Source organism: Neomonachus schauinslandi, chromosome X, assembly GCF_002201575.2.
Source record: "Neomonachus schauinslandi chromosome X, ASM220157v2, whole genome shotgun sequence".
Classification (NCBI taxonomy): Eukaryota; Metazoa; Chordata; class Mammalia; order Carnivora; family Phocidae; genus Neomonachus; species Neomonachus schauinslandi.
In genome coordinates, this window is record NC_058419.1 from 15,204,569 (window position 1) to 15,217,057 (window position 12,489).

The 12,489-nt window shown below is 46.7% G+C and overlaps 1 protein-coding gene across 1 annotated transcript; it reads right to left on the minus strand.

Annotated features, from left to right (window-relative positions):
• Positions 1 to 891: 891 nt before the first annotated feature.
• CD40LG (CD40 ligand) lies at positions 892 to 12,207 on the minus strand. Its single transcript, XM_021684685.1, has 5 exons — positions 11,967 to 12,207; positions 9,963 to 10,094; positions 6,069 to 6,123; positions 3,936 to 3,998; positions 892 to 1,269 (listed from the first exon to the last, which is right to left on the minus strand). Exons 1-5 carry the CDS (start codon positions 12,120 to 12,122, stop codon positions 893 to 895), a joined length of 783 nt encoding a protein of 260 aa, XP_021540360.1. The 5' UTR covers positions 12,123 to 12,207; the 3' UTR covers position 892.
• Between the last annotated feature and the right edge of the window lie 282 nt (positions 12,208 to 12,489).

Below are 12,489 nucleotides of genomic sequence, written 5' to 3' on the forward strand. Positions count from 1 at the left end.
TCACGTCAATCCATCAAAGCCTATCGGAGACTGCCAGGCAGGGTGCGGTCGCCAAGATATTTAGTGGTGCAAGAAGCTTGAGAACCAAGTTTATGAACCCATCACCAAGGTTGGGAAGAACCCTTCCGAACAATTCCTCCTCCACCCTTCCCCCCAACCTGGCCGAGGGCTTTAGGTGCTAGATGACAACAGTAACATTAAGGGCACTTTATTATTCAAAAAATAAATAACAAGATCATCACAAGTTCACTCTGGAAACAAGGGAGACTGCAGGTAGATACGAGAGATTTCCTTTAAATACAGTCATTTCGGGAGGAGGAGTGGGCAGCCTCAGAGCTTCCGCCTCTGCTCTCCCCTCCCGCCTACAGTGCTGGAGACGCGACAGCGTTGAAATAAGATAACCGATTAGCAACAGCCTGACTGTGTGTGTCTGGGGGGCGGGGCGGCGGAGGAGGGAGAGGATGAGAGTCAGGGTGGCTGGTGGGGGCAGGGTTTTTCAGTTCTCCGCTGCATCAGACTTTCTAGAGCCTGCCCCCTCCATCAGGGCCGCGGGGACCCAGGGCTGAGGCTCCCCGTCGCCCTTCCGCGTCTTCGCTGGGAAATCAAATACATTATCCACGGAAAGACACTGCATGCAAAGAAACGAAATGAAACTTGACTATTGATCTGCCGTTTACTCACAATTCCATCTGCGCATAATGGTCTCGTCTTTTCATGGGACTCTCTGGATGCCCGCAGCCCTACATGCCTGGGGGTGTACAATAAATAGTTCTCCACGAGGAGGATCCTAGGGTTATAAATAGGCAGTTCAACAGGGGGTGGTCTTAACTGCTTTGCTGTATTACGAAGACCACCAGCATGAGCTCAGCCGCAGCCTGCGAGGGGCCACTGTTCAGAGTTTGAGTAAGCCGAAAGACGTGAAGCCCGTCCCGTGGCTCACTTGGCTTGGATCAGTCACATTGACGAACACCGAAGCACCTGGATGCAATTCAAATACTCCTCCCAAGTGGATGGATTGTTGCCCGCAAGGTTTGGAGGAGCTGCGGGTGTTTGCAGCCCTGAGTAAGACTCGCTTGGATCCGCTCGGGGAATTCAGGCAGAGGCTAGCTATAAACGGAGCTTGACTCGAAGTTTCCCGATTGGAACAGAAGGTGACTTGGGCATAGATGTAATAGAGTCCTTGTCTTTTCACGGCCAGCTCTTTCCCATTTTCGAGGGTTACCAGGTTGCTGCTTATGGTGTAGTATCCTTTCGGGGCCCACTGGAGAACTGTAACGGAGAGGGGGAGTTCGTGGTGAGGTGAGGCATGCATGGCTCCCATTCCTCCAGAACAGAGAGTCTAAGGTTCGATACCAGCTTCATCTACGCGTGATAGGTGGGGGCTGACCGATCGGCAGGGGCTTCACAGTCGGATGGAGCTGGGCTCCAATCCAGACTTTAGTCAAGCTCGCGCCAAGTCCCTCAATCGCCCTGAGCTTTTAGTTTCTCATCTGTAACACGGGGCTAGTATTACAGCGTCTCTCAGAGACTTGTTTTGAAGATTAAATACAGCAACCCGGGCACAGTGAGTTTCCTTCTTCCTTTAGAGCGTTTAGAGCCAATTTGCCCTTGAACTTCAAGTGTGAGTGATTTCAAAATTCCACGGCCTGAACTATGCACACTTATAAGACATTTGGACAAAATCCTTGCTGATATGAACACCACTATCTCGCCTTCCTTGGATCTTACAAAGTCAAAGAGTTGCCGGTCTATGTAGCTCAGCCTCAGATGACAAAAAGAAAGACCCCATTTCTTCCTACCTGCGCATGCTGTCGCAAACCCGACCTGCCTCCCACAGCAAGGACTAAAATTAGGCAAGGAAGTATGAAAATGAACCTGTCATTTCACTGTGTGTTTTGATCTTCCATTGTAGTGGGCGCCACCAACTTGAAAGTACCTGTGTTCTTGTGGCTAAACCTGAGTACCCACCAACGGTGTGCCATTTTCTCGGTGGAGATGTTGAGTGGGTTCAAAGTAGTGTGTGCACCCGATTTCAAATCTCAGCTCCCACAGCCAGCTAGACTGCCGGGCGTGGGGGTTGGGGAGAAGTGAAAGTATCGATCATTTGCTTCCTTGAGCCCTTTTTAAAAATTCCTGTTTGGCGATCTATCAGGGTGTGAGATTCAAGCTGTTAAGATTCATCCTTTAGTAACAGGAAAGGCATCCCGAAATGTCTGGCATGTCTTGGCCCTCCGGACCACTCCAGAAATGACACTTCCTTATGATGTTTTCACTTTCAGGCCATTTGAGAAGCCAAGGGCAGGTTCTCTTTCAGTCCGCTAGGATTATCTCTATAAATCCTTACCTAATCTTTGTCCTTGCTGTGGGGTGCAGGTCAAGCTTGTGGCAGCATGACCAGGCAGGAGTGGGGGGGTTAGGACTGGGGGGTGGTGAGGGATGTTGTTGTCTTCACACCTGATCCCCTGCGGACCTCCTGTGAGGCGGACCGAAATATGCTGGGACCATATCAATCTTGGACTCTTTGGCAGAATCTGAGGCCATGAAATCTATCCAAGGGCAAGGATTTCTGCGCCGGTGGGCAAAGACCAGCGGGAAGCTACTCTTCTAAGTGGTGTCTCTGTTGAGGTCATGCAATCCGGGTGTGCAAGTGTCATGTGGACCACCCCGGACAAGCCACCACAGCTGGGATGTTCTCCCATGAGTGTATTTTCTGAGAATGGCTACCTGGCAGGATTATTAAATATGGTAGGAATAACTGGTATTAATGAAGGGCTTTCTGCGACTCTTCTGACATCTAAACTATAGTGAAGGAAGCTGAGTAACGGCACCTTACATTTGTCTACCACATGACAGTAGAACCTTCTTCCACATCAGCTGATTTGAGGCTGAGGGTGACCCTGTGAAGTAAGTGAGGTGGGACACGGCAGTAAAGGGACTTGCCCAAGGTCACCTAGCAAGTGGTAGTCACGGTTCTAGAATCTCAGTTCAAAAACTTCCTATCCAGTGCTCTTCCTTCCGTATCATGATCCGTGATAACCATGTATGTGTTACACCCACTGAGAAGCCCAAGCCGCCTCAGAGATGAAGTGGTATCTCCTCTTCTCTCTTTGTCTCTGTCTCTGTCTATCTCTCTCATTGTATGTGTGTTTTACTCACACACACACACGCACTGTTTAGAACTCCTTTCTGGAACACTGTGCTAAATTTTTCCAAGACTGCTCTGATGCCCTCAGACTGCATTTATCTAGCGAGGGGGTTTCGTGCTCGCGGGCATGTTTCCATCCATTTATCAGATGCGACACATTCTCCAGCACCAGCTCTCTCAAGGTACGGGTTTGGGAAAAAAGATCTAAGAGCTAGAATGATGGCAGAACGTATATGGAAATAAACTTATTCAGAGTTGAAAAGATTACAGTATGTCGTCTGCTGTTACTTCATTGGAAAATCTAACGTCCTGGCACCTATTGATCTTTGCAGAATGATCTTACCTTTAATTTCCCTGAGGTTGGCCCCCGTGAGGCTGGGGTTAATCATACAGGGATTGACAGATGGCAGGAAGTACCCCCTGAGGCCCATTTACACACAACGAAGAGGGGTTAGCATGAGGGATGCTCCCAGCCAGGAGGTCACTACCTGCCATCTCTTCTATGTTCTCAGAATAATGGTCCCTCTACCCAGCAATTCATCATTTAGAATCGGCCATTGAGCAAGAACATAATGAGAACATCGGGATTGCTTCCCACCTCCTTTTGTCCTTTCAAGTCCCATCTGTGCATCTGAGCTCACTTTGAAGACAAAGGAGAGCATATGAGAGGTGTATGGGTGGGTTGGTAAATTGGGCCCCAGAGGAAGAGAGGAGCCTGGTCATTAGGCTGTCCTGCTTGCGAATGCCAGCCTTCCCACCCAGGCGACCGGCTCGGAGGCTTTGGACTTACCGGACACTGTGTTACTACTGGCCTCACTTATGACGTGGGCTGCAATTTGAGGGTCCTGATCACCTGAAATGAAACCAAAAGCCAACTGTCAGGCCAAAGCAATACCATACTGCCCACAGAACTATCTGGTCTACTCCTATAGCTATGTCCTAGAGACAGGGCGGAAGTAGGTTACACAAAAGGAAGAGTACAACGGTCCGAAATCCCTGTCACAGGGGAAAGCTGGTTTCTAGAATCTGAACAACTCAATTGGCTATTTGCATTGATCCCATTCTTCTAATGGTCGTTCAGTACCTGACTCCACTTCACCTAGATTGACGCAGGCTAAAACTCCTGGTCTTGGTGAAACGTATTTTGAATCTTGCTGTTAGAAACAGCTCCTGGCCATTGGGAACCTCACTGGGCCCCAGGGGGGTGTCTGCACACTTAGCTGGTATGACGCCAACAGTGTCTGACGCGGTCAAGCAACCGGCCAAACTATTGTACCTCATGTAAAAACCTTGCTCTTTAATTAGATGTGCCCATATCCCATGTGCGGAGACTGTGTGGAAGTTTGTTTTTTGGGGGTTTTTTTTCCCCAAGAATGAGCCTGCTGTCAGACACTTCGTAGGTGCCCTATAAATATTGAATCAAATTGCATGACCTAGCTAACCAGTTGTGTTGTTGATCCTTTTCCTGAAGACTGCAACACCCACGTGCCCCATTTCCTCAAATTTCACTGTAAGTCACAGACAACATGGTACCACTCAACACATCTTACAGTCATTCTGAAGACGAAAACTTCATGGAGATCAGATGGCCCATTGCATCCAGAGCAACAGTTAAAGCAAGCTCTGAGGACTCTCTTTGCCTCAGAAAATAGTATCTGTATCTCTGTATGGATATATTTCTTTTAGGTATTAATAAGCCATAGCATCGTTTTCACTGACGTTGTGAATGACACTTGTCTGCCAACACTCCATCTCTCCCATGCTCAGCTGCTCGCTCACTCCAGGCATTATTATTGTGTTTGGGGTGCTAAATTCCAGGAGGAACAGGGAAAGGAGAAGCCCCGGAAAGGGTCATGGGAGGAACAGTAGAAGACACTGGGGAGGTTTAGCCTGGAGAAGAAAAGGCTGGGGGGCCATGGTTGCTGTTTTCAACATCTGGACAGCTGCTGCCTAGAAGAATTCTACTTTGCTTAGTATGGCCCCAAAGAGCAGAACTGGGTCTAGTGAGTGGAGATTATAGGAACAAATTTCAACTCCAGAGGAGGAAAGACTTCTCTCTGAGTAGTATAGTAATCTTATTATAATTACTAGAGCCATTCAAAGTTGGACCAGGATGATGAATGAGCTAGAAGGTGCCTAGGCGTGTTGGATCAGAGGCCAGATGGTTGTGAAAGAGATCCGTGCTCTGTGGGTGACGCTGCGTTTGAGAACCCTTCCTTCCAGTCAAGATCCCTTCCAACCCTGAGATGTTGGAGGTGTTCTGACATGGAGAACAGGGCAAAGAATGGAATGTTGTCACACAGAATCATTCCTTGATCGCAGACACTCCACTGGCCAAGGTTCCCCACCCAAAGCTATTATCATCGAGCGATGAATGCCAGCGATGACTTTCTTGTCATCTTATCCTCTGTGGGTGGCACCAGGCTGTATGGTTGCTTTGATGAAGATATTGAAAACAGTGGCATTTCTTCATCCTTGGTATGGTCAGCATCAAAGGAACACAGCCTTGCCCATACATGTGCACATACAAAGCCTTTCCAAATCACAGGTGTCAGAGAAGGTGTCCATTTGGCCATTGTAGTCCTGTTTTATTTCCAAGGCTAAGAGTTCCCTAATTCTAGGGCGCCTGGGTGGCTCAGTTGGTTAAGCGACTGCCTTCGGCTCAGGTCATGATCCTGGAGTCCCGGGATCGAGTCCCGCATCGGGCTCCCTGCTTGGCAGGGAGTCTGCTTCTCCCTCTGACCCTCCTCCCTCTTATGCTCTCTGTCTCTCATTCTCTCTGTTTCAAATAAAAAAATAAAATCTTTAAAAAAAAAAAAAAAAAGAGTTCCCTAATTCTAACAACTGGGTTGTTCAGTGTGATCAGCCTAAAACTTCCTTTTAGGTTTTAAGTATTCACAAAAACTGATAAATAGCAACCTACCTTTTTGCATGGCAACGCTTTCTTCTTTCTTCACTTCTTTGTTTAGCATTATCTCCTAAAATAAGAATCAGTGCAAAAGGTCATTTTGACAGGAAATCTGGTGTGGGGTTTTAGAGGTATCATTCATTTGGCATCTGTCATGACTCTATTGCCTCTTCCTGGTGAGGATTATCACATGGACTTAGATCCTGTCATTAATTCCATCATAGCGATTGGGAGCCCGTGGCTCTGACAGATGAGCTGACAGCCCAGAAAGCCCAGGGGTGAGCCTGGAGGCAGGATCGGGGCCCTATTATCTCCACTGCAATGCTCTCTCCAGACCAGAGGCTGTGACGCTGACCCTTCCTATGACCCCAGTCTCCCTGCCTTTGACGGGTATTGACAAATAATGCTGAATGGGGAGAGGTTTCTACCTTGGGAACTGGTATATAGAATATTATTAAACATAAAGCAAGGCGTGTATCTATTAGAATAAAACTGGTCTGAAATCTCTTAGGAAAAGGTAATAGTACGTTTGACCTTGGGAAGAAACTCCAGACTACGAAGAGACCCTCAGGCATTTTTTATTGTCTTGTCCCTGTCAAGGGGATGAGGAGATTCTCTTGCAGTTGGTTGCATTGTGGAGCCTGTATATATTTAGAATAATCAGCATATAGGAAACCCAGGTAATCTCCCAATGATGCTGGTGTTCAAAGGCAAATGCAACACTTCTTAAGTGGTTTCTTTTCACTTAGCAACTGGGGAAGTTCACGGGCATGGCCATCAACACAAGCAAGAAGGGAATCAGGGCTACGGCTGCCATTTTAAAGATACTGAATACAAGGCCTCGAGGGCTTAGCAGGCTGGCACGAGGTCACCCAAGAGTCTGAGGCTGAAGCCAAGAGCAGAAACTCTGAGATCACATTCAGAGGCCAGCTTAGCTCACGCCGTCACTCTGGGCTCTAAATACAAGTGCGGAGCACAGTAGTATTTTCCCCTCTGATAACCAAAGTCTTGCGCGCCTTCCCATTACTGGACTCCATTTCCTACAGGGCCCTTCCTTTCTTTCCTTCCTCAAAAGGAATTAGGGTCGGGACTGTTGAGCGTCCCCGGTAGGCTCAGCTCGGTTGCCAGATGTGAGGGTGAAAGTCACGGAGCCCTACTGGGGAGCCTGCGCCTCAAAAAGCTCGCAGGGGCCACAGGCCTTCAAGTTTCCACTTGAGCTGAGAAAGTGCGGCGACAGGAAAATGTTTGTGAGACAGCCAGTAAACAAATGAGTATTTAGTGTCTTCTCAAAAATGGAGTGTGATGATCGAGGTTGAGATACTTTTAGGCTACGTGGTTGCACTGGTGTCGGGGTTTGGCCAAGACGAAAACGTGAAGTCAGCAAAGTTTGTCTTTTATGTGCCCAGCCTTGCCTTTCTGTGAACTTTCCCTCAGCCACACTCCCCAGAGCCCTTTTTTTCTCCCCTTCCTTCACTCCCCACCTCGACTGAAGGACTTTTCAAAGTTGACTTTCAGAAAACTCTCAGATTAGTGATTTCTCTCTTACTGGGAAGTCTATGCGGCAGGTATGGACAGGTTGACCTTTACCTTGAAAAGGAAATGCTTTGACCCCCATCAAAGACATCTCAGGCCCCGGGGGAGGGGGGCAGACGACCCTGGAACTGACCAGTCTAGCAGGGTGGCGTGATTTTACCGTGACATTACACTCTTCAAGACGCTGCCTGCACTTACCGGAGCATAAGCCCCAAATTCCATCTTCCCCTCAAAGTGACAGCTTGGTACTACCTGCCTCAGGAGCTAATGAGTTACTCATCACTAGAGCTGTCCCAACAGAGCGTGGTGACCACTCGGTAGGGGCTGTGGGGAGAAGACTGAAGTCCTGGGTTGATCATTGGATCCGGTGACTTCTAAGACCCCTTCAAGTCCTATGATTTGGAACCCCCACATTCAAGCCTTTGGTTGTCCTGGCCCAGGCAGACCGTGAAGCCCAGAAAGAAAGCCCTGCTAACACTCACTGAGAAGATGAAAATCCAATTTGGGGTTACTCTGCAGGTGGCCGGCTGGATTAAAAAAAAAAAAAAAGGCGTCCAAAATATTGTTTAGAATGAGAAATTTAGGAGAATGGATATTGGAAAGAGGGTCAGTCTTCGGGGCAGGACTGAGAAGCCGGAGGACTCTGTGACACATGGCACTGACTAGGATCCCGCCCCTGTGGCAGTAGAAGCGAGGGGCTTCCTCTGCCTTACGTCAGGAGCCCTGGTTGACAGGCCTGAGAAGGTCTGCCTTTCTAGAATATGGAAATTTGGAGCTGTCACTTTTTTCGTGCAAGCATAAGCAGAGAGGCCAAGCCCGCCAGTTTCCCTTGCTCCTCTCCTGGGTAGCTGATTTGAGAAGTTTTACGTATCTGACCTGAAATAAAGCCATTAGAAATTGGCCGTTGAACAGTAAGACTCTCAGTAAGAAAGAGAGAGGAGGGGGAAAACCAGCAGCACTCTCGCTGCAAGGCTGATCATATAATCACACAACGTCAGGGCAGATAACCTCAGCCCTCTCATTTATAGATGAGAAAACAGGCCCGGGGACATGAGGCCGTTTGCCCGAGGTCGCATGGCCAAGGACATCAAATATCCAATAAATATTTAGATTAATAACTGTAGTTCTGGAAGTGGCTTTCTTCACATTTAAATTTGCAACACCTCCCAATACCCTAGAGTACTGGCCAGAATCCTCGGACAACCAGAGAAGCTCAACTCATTTCCAAGCTTGGCCAATGAAGAGGAGTCTTCATCTAGAACCTAGATGAGTGTAAAGAATGCAAAAGCCAGCAGCAGATTTGGGCTGCACTCTGATTCTTGTAGGTGACACAGGACTAGGCTGTTAGCGTCTTTACCGTAGGAGGACGGGAATAAGCTCAGAAATAAGATCTTAAGCCCTTTACTCCCAGGTTAAATGATAACATTATTTATATGCGAGAACTAACTGCTGTTGGTTTATCCAGATTACCCGCCCCCCCCCCCACCCCGCCTCCTATTCATGACCCCAAAGTGAGCTGAGGGCCAAGGGTATTCTACTCAGTGTTCTGAGAGGGGAAACAAGCAGAAAGACTGATGTTCTGCTTCAGGAGAAAGAGCTTCTAGACTCCTTGTCCGTGATGATGGAATTCATGTTGTAAGTGCATCCTCAGTAAACACTCTAAGACTTCTTGTTTGCAGTACCTATTCCAGGCCCCAGAGACTGCAGTGACTCCTCGCTGGGGCCTCTGTCCACCTCAGGGCTTGGCCGGCCCTACAGTGGACTGGCTTCATGAGCAAGTGGTGTTCTGTGGGGTCTGATTTGAGTGGCACCGAGAAAGTCCATCCCCCTTTCCCCACAATAAAAGGGAAAGATCTCGCTTTCATGGCACCTGAAACTCTGTCACGAGAGAAGCGTTCGTTTGTGTGTGAGAGCCCCAGCCTTCAGAGGTCCCTACTACCCTCAGTAAGGGCAGGCCCGTACCCTCTGGTCGGCCAGTGATTCTCGCTCCCCTGGGAAATGGGGACCGGACCATGGGTCCGCAGTGACAAGGCAGCAAGGTTTGGATGGAAAGATAGGGAAATGCCAAGGGCCAAACTCGGTGTGTTTCATAATGTTCAGAGGGGCAGCTGCGTGTAGTATCTCCAAGAGAGGCTCTCTTGTTCCTCTCAAGAACATTCCTGTGAATGTGCACACTTCCAATTTCCCTTTCCCTTTCACATGGGATTTTGGTTTCATTTTTCCTTTTTTTTTATTGGATACATATACCCATGTATATATGTACGCACATATGTACCTATGTCTACAGAACTTCTACATCGTCAGCGTTCATTTCCTGACCTAGCAAAAGCAGTAAAACATTTCAACGACCCTTTCATCAACAACTGAGCTCCTTACCTTGAGAAAGGCTTCAAACCGGCTTTTAATTTCCTCACAGTTCAGTAAGGACAAGGACCCCTCTCCTTTGTTGCATTTCTGTAACGTTTTCATGAACACAAAATCTTCGTAAAGATTCCTTTCATCTTCTATCTATTTGTGAAATAACATGGACATGAGAAACATAATTCTGGAGAAGGCGAGTACTGATGTCTGTCCCTGCAATCACTTCCATGGCATCAGTAACAGGAGGAGGATTTTGCAGATATAAATGGGGAATAAAAGTTATTATACCGGATTATCGTTATTTGGTATCAGCCATTAAAAAATTGACAAAAGCCAGCAATTAAAATGTCCTATTACCCGAAACTCTAGGTAGAAATCACAGCTATTCTAAAAAAATTTCATTACAAAGTGTACATTTTGCCCATGTGTTATAGCAGCAATATTCGAGAATGATCATACTCGTCACTGCTCTGTAGTGATCGGTCATTGTGAACCCAGCGTCTAAAATCGTTTTCCACCGAGCTCATTTGCCCACTTCATTTTAGTTGGTGCTGCAGTGTGTTATAAAAAGAAGTTAATTTGCAATGTGTGTCAATTAACTAGAGTTCTAATTACATCTCTCTCTTTTTAACTTTAGTATTTGTGGAAAACATTTGCATTTTTAAGGAAACCATCTTTCATTCCCAAAGTTAACGAGAGAGATTTTATTTTCCAATGTCTTAGAATAATTAAATGTATGGAATTCACTTGTATAATCAACTGATTCTGGACCATTTTCTTGTTTTAAAATGAAATTTTTAAATTCAAAACAAGATCCACCTAGCCAGTGGCTTCCACTGTCATTAAGAACACACCTCAATGCTTTGGTAGATGTGGTCACCGCGTCCCCCCATAGAGGCTAGGCTTAGGTCCAGGCATTTGATTGACAGAGCCCACCAGGCCAAACACAAACAAACAACCAGACCCAGAACCCTGCTCTTTACTCAACTAAAATCAGAGTAACCCAGTGAATTGCCCCAACCATCACTGCCCCTCCTTATCCTGATGAAAAACTTCATGGCGTTAATTCTAGGATGGGATCCCAATAGAGGGCATTCAAACATCCCTGAGAAAATGCAGTCTCCAGATGTTGTACAGCCACAATCCCCACGTCCAGACTTATAGGAACAGTCAAATAATTCATCAAATTTCTCCTTTTCATATATGATTGATGTTCTGTCAGTTGCAGCCAATAATGCCCCTCAGTGGAAATGGGTAAACACACTGAAACAGGATAAATCCCAACAGGTATTTTGTCCTAAGGATGCAAAACTACCTCCTAAATTACTCTACGTTTTGTTCCTGTAAGTCCAGCCACTTGAGAATGTAAAACATCTCAGAGGGAAACTGAGCAGCTTGCAACTACAATCAGTGTTTGAAGAGTTATAGAGAGAATGCCGCTTTTACTCTTGAGACTGCAAATTCCGGACTTATCCGTGTCTGTGCTCATCTGAAACACTAGGAAGTTTCAGATCAAATTCATACTCTTCTTCTTAGCAGTTAAAAAAAAAAAAAAAAAAGGCGTCTCCATCAGAAAAACAAGTTTACTTCTTAAACAAAACTTTAGCAAAGAATTATAGCTAATGCCCACCTAGTGCTCACTTTGCACAGGGTTCCGCTCTAATCTTGCTATGAGGCTAAATTCATTTAATCTACGAGGTGGGTACCATTATCTTCCCCGTTTCTCAGATGTGGAAGCTGAGGCACAGAAATATAAAATAACTTGCCCAGGATCGCAGAGCTAATAGGGGGCAGAGTCAGGATTGGAACCGAGGCAGTCTGACTCCAGAGCCCGAGCTCTCGACCCAAGACCAGAGCAGGAGACCTTACTAACTAGATGACAAGCATTATGCCACGAGACCATTTTGGCTATGTGAACTCCCACCACTGTCCATCATCTGGGTAGACCTAAAACCAATCAACCCGCAAATCAGTGAGGACCCCCAACTTGAGTTAACAAGGGCTCCTGGTTCAGCTTACCTTGTCCAATCTTCTGTGAAGATACACAGCAAAGAGTGCTGACCCAATCATCTGGGTGATGAGAAAAACAGTAAGTAAATACATAAAAATTTTCATACTGGCGGGTGGTCCGGTGGCCACAGATCGGGGAGCGGTTTGGCTATATGTTTCGATCATGCTGTGTTAGAGTTGAAATGCTATCTTCAGACCGAGAAGGTGGCAGAGGCAGCATGAGAACACTGTCAAAGTGGCCACCTTACTCAGGATTAGTTAAGAGCACACAATCGTTGCAGCCCACACTTCCTGGAAAATGTGCTTCGTAGTCTTCTCTCCCAGCAAAAAAAAAAAGTTACGTAAAGGTTTTGTTTTTTTTTTTTTTTAATTATACCCATATCATTCACTTCCAGGCTTTCCCTTTTGTTAGTAAAGAAGAAACAAGTCTCTTCTTCCATACATTCATTCTTGCCTTGAAATGTCATAGACTTCTTAACAGAGAATGGCGATATTTTCCTATTGCTAGTTTTCTGGGTTCACCAGTTTCAAG

Coding starts and splice junctions, on each gene's coding strand:
- CD40LG (XM_021684685.1), bottom strand. CDS start 12,122: ATGATCGAAACATATAGCCAAACCGCTCCCCGATCTGTGGCCACCGGA. Junction 6,124..9,962: donor GGTTTGAAGCCTTTCTCAAG/GTAAGGAGCTCA, acceptor TTCTTATTTTAG/GAGATAATGCTAAACAAAGA. Junction 1,270..3,935: donor CAGTAGTAACACAGTGTCCG/GTAAGTCCAAAG, acceptor TCTCCGTTACAG/TTCTCCAGTGGGCCCCGAAA.